The 20,834-nt window shown below is 37.7% G+C and overlaps 1 protein-coding gene across 4 annotated transcripts in view; it reads left to right on the forward strand.

Moving 5' to 3' along the window:
* Positions 1-20,834, forward strand: part of FAM126A (family with sequence similarity 126 member A) — a 58,445-nt gene that overhangs the window by 33,858 nt on the left and 3,753 nt on the right. For 3 of the 4 annotated variants that reach the window (XM_026033338.1, XM_026033337.1, XM_026033339.1), the window contains exons 2-10: positions 442-521; positions 2,238-2,339; positions 4,565-4,744; positions 7,771-7,851; positions 8,248-8,363; positions 8,694-8,789; positions 12,819-12,935; positions 13,664-13,751; positions 13,977-14,136. In XM_026033338.1, the coding sequence (XP_025889123.1) occupies positions 471-521; positions 2,238-2,339; positions 4,565-4,744; positions 7,771-7,851; positions 8,248-8,363; positions 8,694-8,789; positions 12,819-12,935; positions 13,664-13,751; positions 13,977-14,136 (991 nt within the window). In that variant the 5' untranslated portion in view covers positions 442-470. Of the gene's footprint in view, positions 1-441; positions 522-2,237; positions 2,340-4,564; positions 4,745-7,770; positions 7,852-8,247; positions 8,364-8,693; positions 8,790-12,818; positions 12,936-13,663; positions 13,752-13,976; positions 14,137-19,761; positions 20,123-20,834 lie in introns of those variants that run through there. The other variant, XM_026033340.1, reaches the window with a different exon arrangement.

Here is a 20,834-nt window from a genome sequence, read left to right on the forward strand (position 1 = left end):
TGCCGGCATTGGGAGGCACGAGGGGCATCCCGCGGGCTTTGGCTTCCGAGTTCGGAGGAGTAGGAACCTCAGTCCTGATTTCTCTTTGAGTTCATACRGTTTTCTTGTGAGTCCTGCTCAAAAATAAATGGAGAGCAAGAAGGTAATGTTTTCTGCTTCCAAAATGCCCTTTCATCAGATCTTGGACTTAGTGGGCTTCCTACGCAATGCATACTTGGGATTTGTTTAACTGCTGTATGGGAAAACTCCTGTACTGAATGTTTCCATCAGCTTGTGTGAGTGTAGTAGAATAAAAGTTCAAAGTAATGTCAACATATGAAATGTTAAGAAATGAAAGCAAGATGAGATGCCTTAAATATTCACAGCAACCGGATCTTGTTCAGCTCTGCTTAATGCAGTCATTCCATAGTTTTCACAAGTTGCTTTTGTTTATTCTTTCAGGTTAAAGCTTTTGGAACAGATGCTGGAAGATGTTAGCTGTGGATACAGGGATTGTGGAGGAGTGGTTATCAGAGTTCAAGGTAAGAGAGTATCAGATATTCAGTAGCAGATTTGAATTGCTGCTGGAGCAGTATGCAAGAGCACTTCAGTGCTGTAGAAAATGAAGACAAATGCTAGCCTTGGGTTTTGCTTAGACAATATTAAGTATACAAATATGTACTTGAAAGGATTCTCTTTTTTTCCTTGCCCTCTTGGAGGTTACATATAGATACACAACAGTGAAAAATGTATATTGGGGATGAATCTTCAATGGGCTATAGTGAAATTTTTTTTTTTTTTTTTTTGCTTTATTTAATCTTTTTGCTGTGAATGAGGATCTATAAGCTATCGAATTGTATTGGTCTGTCAAATAAGTGTGTCCCATTCATCTTTTAAAGATAAGAAGATAAGATAAAGAATATGTGAGTTATTCATTCTTTCTAGGGTACCGCCTTTAACATTTTGTCRCTCAAAATTTAAGCCTTGGTAGTTACAGTTCACCTTACTTGATGAGCTGCTGTGACTTCTGTTATATCCTGCTYTGACTTTGATCACTCTAGGGTTTTTTTTTGCATTCAAAACACCATTTGCAGAATGATGCCAATTTAATTCCTTTGCAGTTTGCATTTGCCAGCTCTTACACTGTTGTGTTAGAGCAGGTCTAACTCTAAGATGGGTAAAAGCGATATAAGAGAAGGCTTTAAAAAGACTTCCAAAATAAAACAATACAAATAATTTTGTCGTCTTTGCCTTGACTAGAGGAAAATACATCCAGATACACCAAAAAGTGTCTTTCTGTAGCAGTACTAGAAACAACTCTGAAGGAACTGTCATTTTATCGTGCCCTGATGAGTAACTTGGTCAGGCTGCTGTCTGGCAACTAGAACAACAGATGGATAAGCTAGCTGCAAGGAAACCACAATTTCTGTAGTCTTACTTCAGAGCAGCCTTGTCAGCACGATATCATATGTAAATGCTGCTATTTAGCTTGAAAAATGGCACAAATAATAAATGTCATTATTCTGATGTGGTACTTCAGCCTTTTCTATCTGAAARTCCCAAGATAATATCTGTGTAATGGAGTGCTATCTCCTTTGAAGGCTTACAGATAAAAAATATCATAAGAGCTAGGAAATATAAATTTAAATGTAAAACTTCTTYAACCTTTTAAGCACTGGCAGAAAAAAAGAAAAACAAATCGGTGCTAGAGAAGAGCTGTTTGTCTACCTGCATTTGTGGCCAGTGTATCTTGCAATGATGCTCACTGGCTGTGCACAGTCAGTGTGTCCCTGTAAAGGGCTCCCTGGCTCTGTAGAGGCAGGCTTGAGAAGACTGCTTAGCAGTGGGCAAATCAGCACTCAGGTTTTATGAGAGGTGCCTGTGTGTGCCCCTGAAATCAGGAAAAAGAGAGTGAGAACGTTTTTTTTCCAGTTGTTATCAATGTGTTATTTTTATGTATGTTCAGTGGGATTGCACATCTGAAACTGTTGCTGTTCATCTGTTTCCCATTCCATTTAATTATGTTCTGTACGGAGCTGTCTGCAGAATGATGATAAAATGTAATGTGTCTTCTAGCAATTTTGTTGTCTTGCAAACATGATGTTTTCTATATTGAGTATTTCTCTTTCTGAAACATGTTTTATTTTATAATAAATACTGATAATAGAAACCTGTTATGGAAAACTACTGTTGCAGTAGCTGTCATTTTAATGCTAAAATTGCTTTTTCTGATAGTTATAAAAATGTTTTTATTTCAGACACTGCCRGAAGCATCCATATCCAGTTATGCTACAAGCTTGAAAGACAAGAGTGCTCTGGTTTCATCTCTTTACAAAGTTATTCAGGAGCCACAAAGTGAAGTGAGTATATCAGAAATCTCTAAAATAAGACATGTCTGATGTAACGGCAGCAAAATAAAAAAGACTTTATATGCTAGTTAAYCATGTTACAATTAGTTGTTTTGGAACTCTGGAACTACTACTACTCCAAAATGCTTTTTTTTCTGTTTTTGGGAGGATGTTATTTTGTCAATAATAGTATGATGGAAGCCATATTTCTGATAGATAAGCTTGTAGGTCATGCTTGAAGGCTTCAAGACTCGAGTAGGGAATTGAAGAATATATTAAAGACTTGAAGATGTCTAAGTTCTTTTTATAGCTCAGTACCTCCTGAATGGGAATCTGGAGCTATCAGCAGGTTATCTCTTACAACCCAGGAGGACAGTGTTAGGTAGGATTGCAGTCCTTTCAAGTTGTTGTGATAGGGTTTTTGTTTTTCTAAATGCCATTAAATTTATATATCTGTACAACAGATATATGTTTGCTGAAGTGATGGAGAAGAAAATTCCTCTCACTTCCTTACAAATGTCTTGAGGGTGAGTTTGTGCTGCAGATGTGCAAGGGGTAGTCCCCATGACTGCACTTTTGTTGTGTCTAGGTGAAAACAGAGTAGACTCAGCTGGTTTGATTGGATCTATTAGCTATATTGTCTCACTTTATCCAATCTAACAAACCTTTGTGCATGAGCTGAGGAGGCTTGCTTAAAAAATAGTATTGTTTAAAAATTGCTTTCAAGCCCTACGTTCCTCCTCTGAAAAAACATAGCATAAGAAACCTTGCTAAAGTCTGTAAGGATRTTAAATAGTGGACAGAGGGTAAAATGCTTCCCGTACAGGCACAYTTTTAATGTTCTTTTTTTACGTTGGACAAGTTTTTGAGGAGATTTGTCTCTTCGGAAAGTCGAGATTATTTTGTTGTTTTTTTGTGTGTAAAGTATTGTGTTTTTCAAGTAATACCCTTTCTATTTCCTAGTGCAAAAGCCTGAATGAGTGCTTGGATTGTCTAATATGCTTGGATGCAGCTTAAAAGGAGCAAAGATGAAAATGCCAGGATACTCTTCTGTTTTGTCGTTAAAACTTGTCTCACTCTGGTTTTACAACTTAYCCAGTGTAAAACTGTGTTTTGAAGTGGCAACAATTCATCAGTGCGTTTTSATATTAAGTTTTGTCGTGTTGTGATGGTGTTTTGAGGAAGAAAAGCTGTTTCTGTCTTGATCACATACTTGAAATAGCTGATTTAAGGCTGTCTTAACTGAGATAACAGTGTGAACATGGACACCTGTCATAGCTATTTCTGTTCTTTTAGAGTTCAGCCACATCATTGTGAATTCATACTTCATTAAGTGAAATATGCAAATACTCTGAAAAATAAAAGCTGGACAAAAGCATTTGCAAGGTATATGTGAAGTTTTCCAAGAGGATCTTGTGCTTTAAACTGACAAGTCATTTAACTTGGCTTGTTGTGTTGTTTTTTCTCCTTCTTAAATTTTCATAAATGATTTTCCAAAGCAAAATTAAATTTGAACAGTTAAAAAATAGATTTTAATTCTCTATCCACCAGAGATTTGTAACATCAAAATTTTAAAAAWTAGTCTAGAATTGCATATTTTTTTGAATTTTGTGAAGTTTTAAATAGGATCCTCATTATTCACAAATATGTAACTTAGAGTATCTTTTAGATATCTTGAGATTTTTCCAAATCTCAATTAGAAATAGTTGGAAGTTTTTAAAAGATTTAAATAAAGATATGGGTTTGACTATATAGTTCAAACAGATATAAGAATTAAATGGTTCTAGTACTTTGAGTATGGGTGTTAAGCTGTTTTCACTCAGTAGGTGGAAGCGTGTAGCACTTCTTGTGTACTCTGAGCTCTAGAGTGATGGGAGCTTCTCTTCAGATACTTCCCTGTGCCTTGCGGATTGAGGGCATGGTATGAGCTGCAGTTGTAATCAGGATCTTCTGTTTATCACTGAGGCTGGAGGAAGCGAGCCAAAAACGAGGGGAAGGAGCTGTTGGTTTCCTTCCTTGAGAAGGAAGCAGGCTCTCCTTTCACCATCTGCATGTTGCAAGGGGTGGGAACTGTGTAACGTGTGACTTGCACTTACTGCCTCAGTCCCTTCTGAATAGCTAAAATATAAAGGTTATCGCCTTGTGGTTTTGTCCAAAGGATTTATCGATTTTGCTTCTATACCAGATGTAGTTTCTTGCAATGTTATGTACCTTAACAGTTGTACTTTGTGTTTCAGCTTCTGGAGCCAGTTTGCCATCAGCTCTTTGAGTTCTATCGCAGTGGTGAGGAGCAACTGCTACGCTTTACACTGCAGTTCCTACCAGAACTGATGTGGTGCTACCTTGCTGTCTCAGCCAGCAGGGATTTGCAGAGCAGTGGTTGCATAGAAGCTCTTCTTCTAGGAGTTTACAACTTGGTTTGTATTTGCATGTAATTATTCATGCCTAAAAACACTAGGCACTTTGGGGGAATGCTATATTGAATATTTTACTGGGGAAAAATGGGAAAGTTTTTGTTTGTGTGTTTTCTTCCCTTTTCTCTCTGAACTGTCCTATGTACTCTTGGTTTTTGAACGTGATGCTCTTGATGCTCTAGTTGAAATCTCCAACATGAACTTTAGATTCTTGCATCTTGTGACTCTGCAAATGCATTAATGGCTGAAGGGGCTGAAGGAAACTTTCTGCAGAATGTTTTTCCTAGACATTGTGGTTAAGCATAGATGCTCTTTGAGACTGAGGAACTGCTTTTTACAGTTGCAGTTGCTTTTTACGTTTCCTCTATTAGAGGAACTGCAGAATGCTGCTTTCAGCAAACTGTCCTTGATTTTTGAAGAGATAGTTGAGATTTGAGATCTTGAATGTCTCATTTTGTTAACCTCAACATGAGATCTTTTCATATCTGTATGAAAAGATACTGATTTGTATTGACTTTTAAGAGCACCATATTCTAGTAATTACAGGTCAAATGCATTTACTCTTTCTATTTACAAAAAGTTTAGTGTTTTTGTCTTTTGGGATCCTTGGAGCTGTTTGCCTGTTCTGGGTGTGTTAGGAAGGCCCTTGGGAAGTGAAACGGTGATGAAATTTGACCTCTTCCCATTCTGGAAATGAAAACACTTGCRTTCGGGAGGCCACTGGGGGGAGGGAAGGGCGGGGGCGGGAATTGATTCTGCATTTGGCAGAATACAGGCTGTACATGCCACCAGTTTTCTTAATTACAACTGAGAGGAAAATCATTCCTGGGAAGCACATGGTGAATCTTATGCCTAGAGCTCCTTTGTTTCCATGACAAAGGSATCTAAAATGGTTAAAACGGAAGTGTCTGTAATCTGTTGTAGGATAAAGGCATTTACAGGTCAGCTTGACACCAGTCCAGTAGCATCTTCGCTTAGCTCTGAGCAGTTTCTTCATCGGTCATTGCCATCCACTCCATCTGCCATTGCTTGGGGTCAGAGAAATTTTACAGCTGCTTCTGTGGGAAGCTGTAAACCTGCAGGAAACAGGCACTTCTCCCTGTTTCTCCCATTGTTTTCATATAGTGAAAGCTTATACTAAAGTAGTGCCAAGTTACTGATGCTGATTTCTTTGCCTCTGTTAATGTAATACTTGCAACTTAAACAATATGCTGCTGGTCAGCTGGTACATTTGGATGGCACAGTTCTTCGTTATGCTCYGTTCAAAAGGTAGTAGGAGATCTGGTTTAGATGCTTGTTTTATTAGATATAAATATTAAGCTTATGCAAATAAATGCAGAAGTCTCTTGAAATCTGAGGGGAATTATCATCCTGAACCTAGTTCCGCAGTCCCTTTCTGAAGTAAGTTGAGAAATGTAATTTTGTGCAGAATAATTTTTAATTCTGTATCCCTAACAAAGTAGTGCATTATTGCTGCTGAAGTTAAGAGCACAAATTTGRTTTACTCTACTCTTGACTTGGAGATGTGGCTGAAGAACAGGCTTAAGAAAGGCAGGTAGTGTATGCAGTTGATATGTAGGAAACTGTGCACTAATGCAAACTTAAAGGGTGAGTGGGTTATGTGGAGAGCAGAGCTGTGTGACTGCATTCAACCTGAACAGTTCTCTGCCTCTTTTGATCTTCTCAGTCTTCTTTTAAGATTTTTTTCCTCTTTAAGACATGGGTTYTAGTAGGTAGTATGTGAAGTCAGTCCTTCAACCAAGTGACTTCTGAGAAGGGGTTGGTAAGAGGCCCTTTATTGAAGTTCCTCTCTAATCTCCACCTTTGGATGCATGAAATCTGTTGCTGAGAAAAACATTGGATGATGAGGAGCACGGAGCTGCACTGCAGACCTGTGGAAGCGCTCTGATTAGTAACTGTTCTAGAAGACAGAGGGGGAGTCAGAAAGGGACTATACTATCTAAATACAGAGTGTATAGGATTTGTTTTTGAATATCAGGATCTTAATATGAGATTGATTGGCATCTTTGAGATCCTGAGTGTGTGGTGATGGGAAAACCAGGTTAACTGCAAGCCAAACCTTCAAGATGAGGCCAATAATCTTCCTCGAAACTGGAGTATTGCCTTCTCTGTGTACCATCACCTTCTTGGCTGTAGTTGCTAAAAGCACTGCACTGCCACTGATAGCTGTGGTGATTGCTGTTTCTCTCTGGTAAATCCTAATAGTGCTGCAAAGTGTTCTTGCATGTGTGGTTTTGGTCTGGAAGCCCAGAACTTCTTGTTTCTGAAGTTTTTGTTCTGAAGTACTTAAGTGCTCCTCTGGTGCATCTTTTTGGCCTTATCCTGTAGCCTTCCACTAACTTTTAGGAGAGTCTGCCAATCTGCTATTGTGGCARTATCTTTCAGGAAAGGGACTTCTCTAAAGCATTGTATCCATTCATTTTTTTCTTAGGTTACTTTTTTTTTCCTAGGTTACCTTTTTTTTTCCCCTTCTCTAAGTATTTAAATATCAAACATGGGCTTCAGCAAATATTTTGATGTCCGCTATTATCAGACTGTATGCGGCTGCACTTGCCTTGGAGCTAAAATGTTTCCAAAACAAATGACTTGGAGAGCCGTTATTCTGTGGGTGAATAGTTTCCAGAGCAGAGTTATTGAGCATTAACCTTCACAAATAGCAAGTGGTGCATAATTAAAAATATGGTAACACTGTTTAAATATATTGAGATTTCCAGTTAGTCTCTTGTAAGGTAGCCAATAACTATGCAAATGCATGTGCCCTTTGTGAAGTCATTTGAATATTAAAAGCAAATGTATTGAAGCTATTTTTCAGAAACAAAACTAAACCACTGTGTTGGGAAGCAAATAAAGACATAATTTCTAGCTTGTAGCTCAGTTTGTAGCTTGTCTCTTCTATGGTAACTGGTTTGTTTTCCATATCCATTTACTCCTTTCAGTATTTAATACTTTTTCTGAATGCCTGGCTTCTATAGCACAGTGTAACCCTTGATGCTGCTTGTCTTTTGCAGGAGATAGTTGACAAGCAGGGTCACAGCAAAGTGCTGAGTTTCACAATTCCATCTCTGTCCAAGCCTTCAGTCTATCATGAAGTAAGTGATTTTTGAAACAAACTGATTGTTGCTCCTGATTGTGAAGCACAGTGTGCTTTTGGGGGCCTGTTCATTAGGAATAAAAGTGAAAATTAGTTTGACATTTTGCATGATGGCATAGTAATGTAATTGATCACTGCTCACTGCTATCTCAGAGGCCCTTTAAAGTCTGAATAGCAGTAATTGTGTAATATCCATGCACACATTTTTTTCCCTTTCTGTTCCCAAGCCTTTTACTCTGTTTAGTGTAAAATCATCTTTCAAACCCAAGATAATAAGTAGTTAACCTAAAGAATCTTGAAAATTTATATGCAAATGCTGTGATGATCAGTTGTCTGATATTTAAGTTGCATTGTAGCAAGGCCTCGGGTACTGAATGACCTGTTTTTTCTTTAGCCTTCTAGCATTGGCTCCATGGCTCTCACTGAAGGAGCTTTATCCCAGCATGGTTTGTCCAGGGTTGTGTACAGTGGACCTCATCCCCAGAGGGAGATGTTAACAGCACAGAACAGGTGAAACTGTGTAGTGAGACTCTGCTTGAGAATCATTAATGAATTTTAACGTCTTATATAGTTGCAAACTTAAGGTAAATGCATGGGTTCTTGTTTTTTGTTTTTGCATTTAAATTTGAATGGAATCTAAAGAATAGGAGCACATGTTACCATATAAAGGGAAGAAAAAATTACAGACCCACGCTCCTTGATTATCAACAGCTTTTGGGGGGAAAAAAAATACCAAATCGTTCAAATAAAACTCTGACAAATATCTTTGTAAACTTGTTTGGTTTCTTTCTAAGAGGTAAAATTGGCAATCTAATTTCTCATGTTCCTTGTAAACCCCAGGTTTGAAGTGCTGACATTCCTTCTGCTCTGCTACAACGCTGCCTTAAGCTACATGCCTGCAGTCTCTCTCCAGTCGTTGTGTCAAATTTGTTCAAGGTAATTGCTGTGGGTTGGGTATACTTAAAATGGCATTGTCAACCTGAAGTGTCATCAGAGTGAGTCTGGCTGTTTTAAAATGTTCAGGTTCCGAAAAGTTGCTTGTGAGCTTGACTTTTGTTTCTGTAAGTGTTTAGAGCTGCGTTATTTCTATTTAAAGTATCTCTTATGTGAGGTCCTAGGTGGAGACCTCAGCATGGGGGAAGCAATAATATGTCTTATATGCAGTGCTATGAAATGGAAAATTAGAGTGAATAGTCTGTCTTTAATTATAACAGCTGTAGATATTTTCCTGAAATAAAAACAGAAATATCTTCTAGAGTCTTGTTAAATCTTGCATTGCATGTTTATTAAAAATATTTGGATGCTGTGCAAGTTGAAACTTATTTGAAAGTACAGTGGATCTTGACACTAAAGTTCTTTTTTTGTGTATTCTGGGAGGTTTGAAAATCCCATCCTACTTTCTCAAAACAAATGACCTCTGCTTTGGCTATAATGTCTACAATTGATTTCCTCACCCCCCACCCTTTTTCTTTTTTTAAAGAGAAGTGATACCSAATCTGTCTAACACTAGAATTTTGGAAAAAGAATTTGACTTCAGGAAAACAGCAGAGTGTTTTTGGTAGCCTAGGAAAATGAAGAGACGAGTCAGAAATCAACTACAACTTTCAGCCATAACTGCAGGGTCCCAGATTCCTCACACAAGCATAAAATTGTAAGGGTTGCTTGTAAGATTCATTCCTCTTAGGAGGAAGTGAGAATGTCCTGGAGATGTGTGAATATTTGTAAGAGTCTTTCCAGGAAGACATTTGTTAGACATGGTCATGTAAAATTTTAGATAGGGATTTGCTTAGCAGTTAAAGACTCTAGGCAAGAGACTGATGTTGCTTATTCTGGTTGACTAGATTTGGATATTACATTTGGCATCAATAATTTAAAGAAGCCTCCAGAAAGTCTAAGCAACTTCTTCGTAGGTGCAGACAAGCCCATTTCTAATCAGAAGTGTTGAAGATTTGGATAATGAATGATTTGATTTTATAATATTTGACTTTTTCATCTTAGATTTTCATTTCCTGCTTGTTTTGGCATTAGTGCTTTTCGACTTCCTGGAAAATCTCCAACCTGACAGCAATTTAGAGATTCGAGAGTATGTGTCAGAGGATGAAAATGCCTCTTATCTTCTTTGAAATGTGGAGCTGACAGATTTTTCAGACGAATCCTTAGAATTACTCCTTAATTGCTTTGAGCCATCCTGATTCTAGGTTTGTTTTTAGAAGATTTGCTTTATGTGAGAGATGTACAAGGAAGCTGCATTTTTCAGGAAAAGTTCGATTCAGTTTTTGACTCATACTTAAAGAAGCGCAAGCTTCTAGTACTGCTTATTTGATTAACAAAACTTTAACTTGCCGTGTGGTAACAGACGTGGCACAAAATATTTTGAGCTAATCTGATGTACTGTAAATCTGTTTCTTTGCATTTGGGCACCTTCAGTAATTTCTGTTTTCATAAAATTACCTTATTCTGCTGGAAAATTAAGTCGTTTTCATTTCATTCAGGCATTTAAATAGGAAGGAACTTGGGTTAGAGTAGGTAATTTAAAGGGGACCTATATTGGCATTAATAGAGTAACTGTGTGAAGGTGATCTTTTCTGTAACCTTATTGGTATAACAGATCAATTTCCTACTGAGTTCATTTTTTTTTTACAAAAATATTTATTGTATTCTTATGCTATCACATCTAGCAAATGCATAAATATATATATCTGAATAAAAATGACCTAGTTGAATGTTTTTTATGTAAATTAACATTTTTGTTTAAACTAGACAACCGTGTCAGGAGAAATGTTTGTTTAACCTGGACCTCCTCCCCTCATCCGCAGATCTATCTAATGCTGAAATGAATATTAATGAATATTATTTTAGTGTAGTCTTGAAGCCAAACCATTGGTACAAATTGATGTATCAGAAACTAAAATACTGGGATGCTTGGTTTCAAGGAAGGAAGGAAGGAAAAAAAAGTAAACTTGTCAAGTGACCTCTTCTGGAGGGTGGCGATCGGGTATAATGAATGGGAGGTACATATACTTAACATATATATGCAACATATACCTATATATGCTTTTTTCTTTTGATTGTTCAACTTTCATTCTGGTAACTAGCTCATGTCACTTGAGAAATAAGTTTTTGTCCATATGTGGACAAAGCGAAATGTGAGAGGATTAACTGGTGGTTCTCTAGCATCTTAAAAATATTTATGAGGAGAGTCAGTTTGCCTCACTAACTGGAGATTACACTTTTGTTTTAGCTAGCTGTCAAAGGACTGTGCAGATGAACTCTAGATGTTTGCATTCTAGTTTCTAAATATTTAAAACTTTATGCTATTTGAGTAGTTTGATACAAATCACAATATAATCTGAATGATTATGCAGGAAGGACTGGTATGCTTCTGGCCAACAAGAATATTGAATTTAGAGGAAAAGCTTGCATTTATTTACAAATTGAAGTGTTTGGACATTCTGGCAAAATGAAAATTCCAAAGCAAGATCARCTGTTTTTCGGAAACGTGTCTTTGAATGATTGCACTCAGTCATGCACTCRGTTACTTAAATTTCTTTTTCTGTCTATCTGCAAAATTCATCCTCAAGGTTGTAAGTGTCAATGCTGATTTTTAACTGAACACTGGTGCTTAGAGCAGCAATTGGCCAGCTTGATCAGTGGCAGCACAAGCCTAGGGTTTATGGAATTATTTCCCAATACAAGACGTGTGTCTATTGGAATTGATACGTTACTCCCTGATGAACATTTCCAAGTTGTCTATTTTCCTTGCGTGCTGTTACCAGCAGGGCTCCTTGMCTTTCTTGGTGAAGTCTAAATTTATTTTGTTTGTTTGTTCCTTTGGAGATAGGACAAAATTAGCGTGAAGAATCAAATGGAGCCTGTACTAGGTGCCAGGTACACGCTGGGAGAGTTGGAGAGCCGTGCAGCTCGGGGGGGGTTGTTTGCTCATTGTAAATGCCTAAAGCAGAAGATGGGCTGTGGAATAGAGAGCAGAAGAAAAAATTCAGAGAGAGCTAGTGGCAAAGTTAGTGTTTAAAAAGCGGGGAGGAGGGGAGAGAGAAGGGGAGTCCTGAAATATGTTACAAATTTAATCCAAAAAATACTTCAATACACTCTTAAAGGAAGAGCTCAAATATATATATTGTTGTTTGTGGCGGTTTCCGCCCACCCTAGCAAGCCAAAAGAATTAAGAGCAGTGTCATAAGAAGCTCTCTGATACTGAACTTCTTAGTGTGTGCTTTGGAAAAGAGAATTCTTTGACTCTTTTCAAAACAGCCAACTTCATATTACTGGAAAGATCTGTAATCCATATTACTTCTGGAAATATCTTTAATAATCAATGAATTTAACATTTAGCCTTACAGTGTCTTTGATTTCCAAACTGTTTTTTGACTGCAGAGTCTGATGTGGATTTTGGTTCAAAACTCATCTCTAAAGGCAACTTTCAGTAGATTTTTGTAATAATTATGGAACTTCTGATGTCTTTGCTCTGACACTTATGTGCAACTTTGTTTTTATATGGAATAATTCAGTTATGTCTCTGAGTAATTGATAGTCTACTTTCATTTCCCCAAATATATGTGTGTGGTGGTAGGGTGGTTCTTGTGTGTGTGTGTGTATATGTTGTTTGTTGGAGGATTTTTTTTTTTCCTACTAAACAAGAGGAAAAAATGGTTTTAATTCAGAAGGAGTTCCTGCCAACTTTTCTTGATGTTCAGTTGCAGTATAGAAGTGACAGGAGTGACAAGGATAGTCACTCATAGACACAGTCACAGTGTGTTGTGCTCTGAGCTCTGCYGGCAGAGGAGGGCAGCTCCTTCCTCCCTGCTCCCGCTCGGCACGGAGTTGTTGATGGGTACTTCTCTGTGGGGCTGTTGTAGCTGAAGTGTATAGTGAACAGTCAGCTTTATAATGTTCTTTACGAAGGTGGTTCTACACTCTTTACTAATGACAAGTGCATGATTTGTTTAGGATCTGTGTCTGTGGATATCCTCGCCAACAAGTGAGAAAGTACAAGGGAGTAAACAGCAGGATTCCAATTTCTTCTGAATTTATGGTGCAAATGCTAACAGGGATTTATTATGCCTTGTGAGTATTTTTTCTGTATGTATGCTTGCAAAATGAAAATGCCAGCATTTAGTTTATGCATTCGTGTAGGCATGCAACCTTTCAAGTGATTATTTCCTAGTGAATAGGGGTTTGTCTAGTAGCACAGTCATCAAGAGGAGAACATACTTCAGTTAACCAGTTGCAGGATTAACTCGTGTGATATTGGAAAAAGAGGGCTGGAATAGCAGGTATTGGGTCTAACTGGTGATATGGAAGTCTGTGTATAACCTCTTTCACCTGTAGACCATTGTCTGCATTTCTACATGCATAGCTTTGGCATCAGTTTAGTTAACAGTGAAAAAAAAAATGTTGCTGTTGCTGATGGTATTCACCCTCTGATAGTCATATTGGTGCATGAAGTTCTCTTATTAACTGAAATAAATGTTAAGTCTGCTACAGTCTCTACATATTTCTGTGTTGCTAAAATTAGAACAATCCTATTTCAAGTTCAGAAAATGTCATGACTAAGGTGATCGATAACTGTGTCACTTCTAAAATTTCCCAGGGTAGTCAATGAAAATAAAACTCCTTCCTCCTTAAACACATCTTCAGAACAAGTTTTATTGATGGCAGTATACAATACGGACAATAACTAGTTTAACTTCTAAATTGAACTTTAAGGAATGCTGAATCTGTGGGTGTCATATGACCAAAAAGGATCATCAGTTGATAAGTGCTAATTTTTCTGTATAAACTTATTTTTGTAGTTATAACGGAGAATGGGATCTGGCTCGTAAAGCAATGGATGACATTTTATATAGAGCGCAGCTGGAACTGTACCCAGAACCTCTGCTGGTAGGTGCTGTATCAAATTTGGGGAGAATTTTTAGACCAGTAAATTCTTCTGCTGAACACATACCCTGATGCACCATCATGCCAGGAACCTGTGYAGGATTTATTTTTTATTTAGATATATATTTATACAGAGTAGTCTGAGTAAAAAGAATGCCATTATATAATTCTGCCCCTAAAATTTGGATCTTTTTGTTAAGAACTTAACCTGCATTTATTCTTTTCTAGGTTGCTAATGCAATAAAAGCTTCACTGCCTCAGGGTGCCATGAAATCTAGTAAAGAAGGYACAAGATGCATTCAGGTTGAAATTACACCTACTTCCTCTAGAATATCAAGAAATGCTGTGACTAGCATGTCTATCCGAGGGCACAGATGGAAAAGACATGGTAAGAAACATATTTGCAATGAATTCTGAGCTTTTTAATCCTGTTTAAAATAATACTGAGACTTCGGGTTTTGCACATCATTATTAATTAAAATGCCATCAGTAGATGAATGTTGTACATTCAAGRTATTTATACTGAGATTGCTTTTCTAAAGTGAATATTCAGATTTTTGATATGGTTTTGTGCAGTCATAAAAACCTATTATATATGAAATGGGGTGTACTATGCTGCTGCTGCCAGTAAGCAAGCAGTAGTTTGGAATTTATTTTCTTAACAGGTGAATGGAAATCTTTAGACAGTTTAGATGAAATATTTTCTCTATTCTTTTTTCCTTGACYATATTTGTGGGTTTTATCTGTCTTTTAACTAGTTTCTATTAAAGGGAACTCTACGAAATCACAGGATCTTTAAAGAAGCTGATATTCGTGTGTGTGGTTTTTTTCTGTCTTTCCTGAACAGTGATGTACAGTACCTGAAATAAAGCAAATATAATGGTAAAGCTGTTACAAATATATTTMGTATTCTTACCACAAACCCTCATCTTTTTTAAATTATTTAAAGCTGGGCCTGGAAGATGGTCAGATAAATTCTTTATTTTTAGGGCAGAYTAACATAAGCGATTCTAACAAGTTGAGCACAGGTCTGTAGAGAAGTGAAAAAAGATGGTGCTGAAGGTACTGCAAAAAGAAATATTCTGTCCCACTTCTGCCTGCTTCAGATGAAGAACAGCGAATCAACCAGAGATCCCTTCTCATTGCTTGCTCTCCTGAGGTAGTAGTTCTGCTCACAGGTTAAGGAAGTGAGTGAACATTTAGACTGRCCCTATTAAAACATGTTCTGCATTTGAAAGTTGTATCATAAAAAAAACTTCCTGTGTAATGTTTGCTATGAGCTTTTATAGTAAGCAGGCAATACAATTAGAAAAATACCATGAAATTCCTTGTCTTGTAAGATATAGCCATATTTCAGCCAAATGTTGAAAAAAATATTTATTTACATGCTGGAAGAAAATGACTTTAAAATAATGGCTTTATGAGCAGTAATGATGCCCACTGGTGCTAGTACCAATAGTAAGGTGCCTAGAGGCAAAGCAACTGTTAAATAATCAACTGAAAATAATTTTGGTTAAAAACCACCTAAAGCTGTGAGACACAGCTGAAGAGCTAACACATGAGCATCCTTCCCTTGAGTAAGGTCCCATAGCATGAAATGTTAAGATCCGAAAGGGCGTTTTAGCCTCTAGTGTTTTATTTTTCTTTCTTCGGGTTGACAGTTTTTAAGCAAGAACTCCTAGCCAAGTGCCAGAAATCTGTGTGATAGCTCAGCTTTTCCGTGGAGAAACGCCCTCTGAAAGCTACTGATTTTTGCCTGCTGTTAATTTGGGGTAGTTCTAATGTTCATTCAAACTAGGTGATGGGAACCTGGATTAGTGATGCTGAGTGTTAGCTCCTTCAAAGGAACTAGAGGCATGGTAAAGTAAGCGTCCCCTTGCTATTGTTAGTACAGAAAAACGATGTAATATAAAAATATTACAGAATCAGTATTGGAGCCATCGTTAAAAAAAAAAAAATTCTTTTATTATACTTAATTGGTTTCTATTTTTTATGAATACTGAGATCTAGGAGTTTAACAACAACAACAACAGAACCCAAAACAGTGATCTAGTATTGCCTTCTTCTAAGGGTGACACTTGAAGTTCAGAATAAAATGGGTAGGCCAAAGTACACTGCAGCAGATAACAGTTATGTGAAAGAAATGACAATAAGAGGAGAATTCATAGAAATGGGGGCAGAATTATTTGTTATATGGCATTCTTGTACAGARCAGCACAAGTCAAGAGCAACAGTGGTGTAATGTAGTTCTAGCTAGTATGACTTCAGGAGCGGTCCATGTTTAGGAAATGCTAGATTTGGAAGGTTAGGGAGTTTTACTGAACTCTCTCGRCAACACTTTATTTGAGTTATTAGGAAAAAACTTTGGACTTGCCTCAGTGGTAGCACACAAGACTTAGCTGGGAAAAAATAACTCGTTATAGTGATGGGCGGAAAAAACTTGTATGAGTAATTGTAAAGTGGAAGGCTGTGGAAGCAACAGGATAGTTTAAGGGCTAAAAATGAATCTACATTTTCGACTGAACACGAGTGCATTTTGATTTAAATGGCGTGCGTTCCATGTATTGGGCCATTTCAGAGACCTCCTTAAAAATCCTATTAAAAAATACTAGCAAAATAGTTGTTTATGCCTTAAAAGTCTTCTAAAGTCTGAATTAATCTATCTGGAGTTCAAAACTCTGACCAGGCCCAATAATTCCTGAGGAAGGAAATAACTTCAGGCTAGGCACACAGACAGAATGATGTGGCTTGTGTTTACAAATGCTTCTTTGAATTAAAATGAATGTTGGAAATGGTGAAAGTCAGGCGACAAACCTTGTCACCCCTGATCATTGCTAGCTCGGCCAGAGCGTGGGTGGGTGGAGAGATGAATTTATGGGTTTATTTTTGTGATTTAAGAAAAACTGAGTTCTGCAACTGGCTATGAAGCCAGGGGAGACAGCATGTGGCCCTTAGAGTAAGCTTGGTCTTCTGTGGATCCATATGGAGCCCAAGACATCCTTAAGCCGAAAAGCCCTCTGAGAGCAAGGACAGCACTTTCCATCATTGCCATTAAAAATAAAAGAAAAAAGCCAGTACAGGTTACTGCAGGCTAACCACATTTCCAGGAGTGCTTGCTTTCTAGTATTTTTTTTTTTAAATACTTCCAACTGCAAACACTAGATCTTGCTAAAAATCTCGACCAAATCCCTTTTGGGAAAAGGTCAACATAGGGTTTAATCTTATTGTCATACTCAACCCTGTCCTTAACCACTACATTTGAGCTGATCTTCAGAAGGACATTTTCTAAATCCAGGTTGCTATTGCGAACTTGGTTTTCTGACAGACTTAATAAAAGGAAAAGGCCATTTGCCAAATGGATCCATCTACTCACGACTTAATAGCATTTATAGAAGCAGTTGATATTAGCTACCACTTACCCACAAATTATTTTGTGCTACTGAATTGTTTTGCTTCTAGATCTCAAACCTAAAAGAGTGGATTTGATTGAGCATCAATGTTTGTAGTGGTCTTATTTTAAAAGCAAGCCTTGGGTGGCCCTATTTGCAACTAGAGGGAAAAATAGGAAAACCGTGCGGTAGATCACGCACAGGAACACTTGATTAAGTGGTTATTTATGGAAGCAAGGACAAAAAAAAATGTAAAGCAAGCCCTAGTAGCCATTTTCATTGCTAATGTAAAATTTGTTTAACACTGTCCAGTAAAAGAGGTACTGGAAAAACTCCTGTGTATAGAGATAATGCAGGTACTCTGACATAACAGACTGAGTAAAAAGAGCTGAGCAGATGTTGGGTAAATACATAGGAAAAAAGATGACTTTTACTAGAGAAGAATGACTTATTTCTTGTCATTAGAGTGATTGTCATTCAGGTATTGCACAAGATTTAGAGATACTGGTCTTTGAGACTCTATGGAGAGATTATTATTATTATTATTATTATTATTATTATTATTATTATTATTATTATTATTATTATTATTAAACACTGTTGGCTCCTGAAATAGTTATAACTTTTCTAGATGATCCTGGTAATTTGGGGATATGAGCTTGATGCCTTTGTAAATAGCTGAACGTGCCAAATGTTGTCATATCTGTAAAAAAGATGGCTTGAGGTTGTAGTGGTTAAAATCCAATTACAATCTAGAGGAGCAGTTTGTTTGGAGGCACCCATAATAATAAGGTAATTAAGACTGGAATTTCTTTGAATGGATTTTTAGCATCTCGTGATCATTAAATATTTCCCAAAGTTGGTTGTACTGTACAACACATGAAGAAAAACACTGTTGAAGTTCTACAAATGTTATGCTATATTGACAGTCGCTTTCAAGGTGACATATTTATTCAGTTTTATCTATAAGCTTTTTAGCACTGCCTTTTGGTGTTTCCAAACACCATCTGCCTCATCATAAATCATTAAAAAAAAAAAATCATAAATCCCTTTATTGATGTCCTTCATGTTGGCCAATAAATGTATGTACTAAAAACTCTAATCATCTGCAGTACCAAACTACCAGTCTGGCCTTAAAGTTCCTTCCTTAGTCCTCAGAGTTGTACAGGGCCTGGGTTTTGGATAAAACCCTGCGCTTCCTTTGAGCTTTAGCCTGAGCTGGGTTTTAGTTCATTTTTGATCCTGTCAGATTTGTTGCTCTAGCCTTAGTGTCTAAGGTTACGTACATAGCACGTGTTACGTACAGCATATAGTGTATGTTTTTCTTCTCCTTTGCTCCTCTTTCTGTGGCAAACATGTTGGCAGGRCATGTGCAGCGACTGCCTGTCACTGAGGGCATCTCCCCTGCGTCTCCAGGTCACCCAGTGCCGCCCTGTGCCTGCAGAGCTGGTGCTGGTAACGCCCACCCACTGCTTTTAGCAGCAGACCCTCAGACACCTGAAACGCTCCGACAGCTTCCTAGCACTGTAACTTGTTACTCGCATATGCCAGGAATTCCCACAGGATCTTTCTTCCCGCTATATCCCTCCTTGAGTTTGCCCTTCCTGAATGTGTTTTCAGCTGGCTTAGACAGGGAGCTTGGGGCTGGGATTTGTTTTAGCAGRACCTCGCGGAACTGCTGCCGCTGTCATCAGACCTCTTGTGCTGACACACGGTCTCGCTGCTCTGAGCAGCAGTGATGCTGWTTCTTTGGCCGCATTTGTAGGGATCTTAGAATGTCTTAAAACACTTCTTAGGCCAGGCATAGTGCTTGTATATCTTCTACTATTGACTTCCTCAGCAAAAAGGAGGAATTTGAACTAATATTGTGCTGTTTTTACCTTAATTTCCCCCCCTTTTTTTCCTGTTATTGCAGAAATTACATCGTTTCCCTTCTCTCSCCCGAGTCATTTAGTAACTGACTTGTGTGACACAGATAAGTTTACTGCAAATTAAGGTACTTGGAGAAGATCAGTATCTGTGTTAGAGGATTAGCCGTGGCAAAACTTCAGTAAAACTCCATAGATTTTTATCTGAGCAAGCCGATTTTAATAACGGGAGAGACTTCTTTTTTTCTGGTTAAATGATTTTGAAATGAGAGGAGGAGAAAAGGAGGAGGGGATTTGTATTCTTGAGCGTTGTAACGCTGCACGTGTGCTCAAAGGGGAGGTTCTGCTCTTAAATGCTAACACGAGAAGTCGATACAGCTCTTCGTTGTAAAARTAGCTTCTCTGCATCAACTTCAGCMTGTTGGTACAGGGAAGATGGTCATAGTGATGGAGAGTTCTGATATTCAAAATTCTGTGAATATTTGTTTTGTGATGATCCTCAAAACTTTCAATATTGAAAGATCAAGCATGGAACTTCGAGTGTGTCAGTGCAGGCCAGTACGTGGAAGATTGAACTCCATGGTTTAAAAATTAAGTGAAATTTCATACTCACTAATGTTGCTAATTAATAAGATGTTAATATGTGAACATGTGCTTTAATTCATAATGCTTTAGTCATCTATTCTATGGGCTTTTGTTTCATGTTTGTTTCAGACATTCTTTGTTTTGTTTTTTCTTATCCATCTTCAACTCTAGAACAACCAGAGAATGGTAATGATGCAACTGAATTGGGCAACTTTATCATACCTGAGATTAGTGTCACAAATGTGGCTGGAGAGAGAACCGGGAATGGGGAAAAAAGCAGAGCACTAGCAGAGAATGATGTTCAGCATTTGCAGGGTGTGCAGGAAACAGCTCCAGACCCTAGAGCTGACAGCAAAGGCATACCAGAAATCAGGAGGCAAAAATCTGTAAGAAAAATGATGGAGGATGGAATAAGCTCATCTGGCAGAGTGCAGTTTTAGCAGAGCACTTGTAGCTGCACTCTCAGGTACCGGTGTTGATTGAAAGGGTCACTGCTGCATGTTTGGACAATTGAAGTATGCAGTTAATATATTTGCATGTGTAATAACACAGATGCATGTATTGCACACAGATTTGTCTGCCGCAGACGATGTACTTACAAGTAGATAATTTGGTGCGACGACACTGTGAGACTCAAAGTTATTTTGAGTTTATTAAGCATATTTATTGGGATTACACAATCCAGTGATCAATGAAATGAAGAAAACTTTCCAAAGAGACATGAAAAGCATCTTGCTGTGTATGTCACACTTCCCCAAATTTTGCTTTTCTTGGTGTACTGGAGTTTTCATGTTCCACCATGCTAGAGTTCCCAGCTCGTAGCATCAGGCCTGTGGTGCAGAAGGTGCCCTTTCAGTCCCAACGCATTCCTGGGTTGCTAAACGTGCAGGTGCCGTGTTACATGTTCTGGGGCATTGATCACATCTCTCTGTAATTAACGAGCTTTGCGAAATTGGATATCGGAGTGCTCGCTCAAAATAAGATTTACACTTTTGTTTAGTTTTGTGTGATACCTTCTAATACATTTCTAATCTCTTGCATGATTTAACAAGACTGCTTTTTTTTTTTTTCTCAAAATCACTACAAGATGAGATTGTGGGCATGCTTCTTGATTGAATGAATGCAGCATTATTTGCTGTAATTTATACCCTAATGAATTGTATTTCAAAGTGTAATGTAATAGGTAAGTGTTCGGTCTTCCGTTTGCTCTCTCTTCTGTTGCTTTAAAGCTTCATGCTTGTAAA

The sequence above is a fragment of the Nothoprocta perdicaria genome, unplaced genomic scaffold, assembly GCF_003342845.1.
Source record: "Nothoprocta perdicaria isolate Ctin4 unplaced genomic scaffold, notPer1 scaffold_128, whole genome shotgun sequence".
NCBI classification, from domain to species: domain Eukaryota; kingdom Metazoa; phylum Chordata; class Aves; order Tinamiformes; family Tinamidae; genus Nothoprocta; species Nothoprocta perdicaria.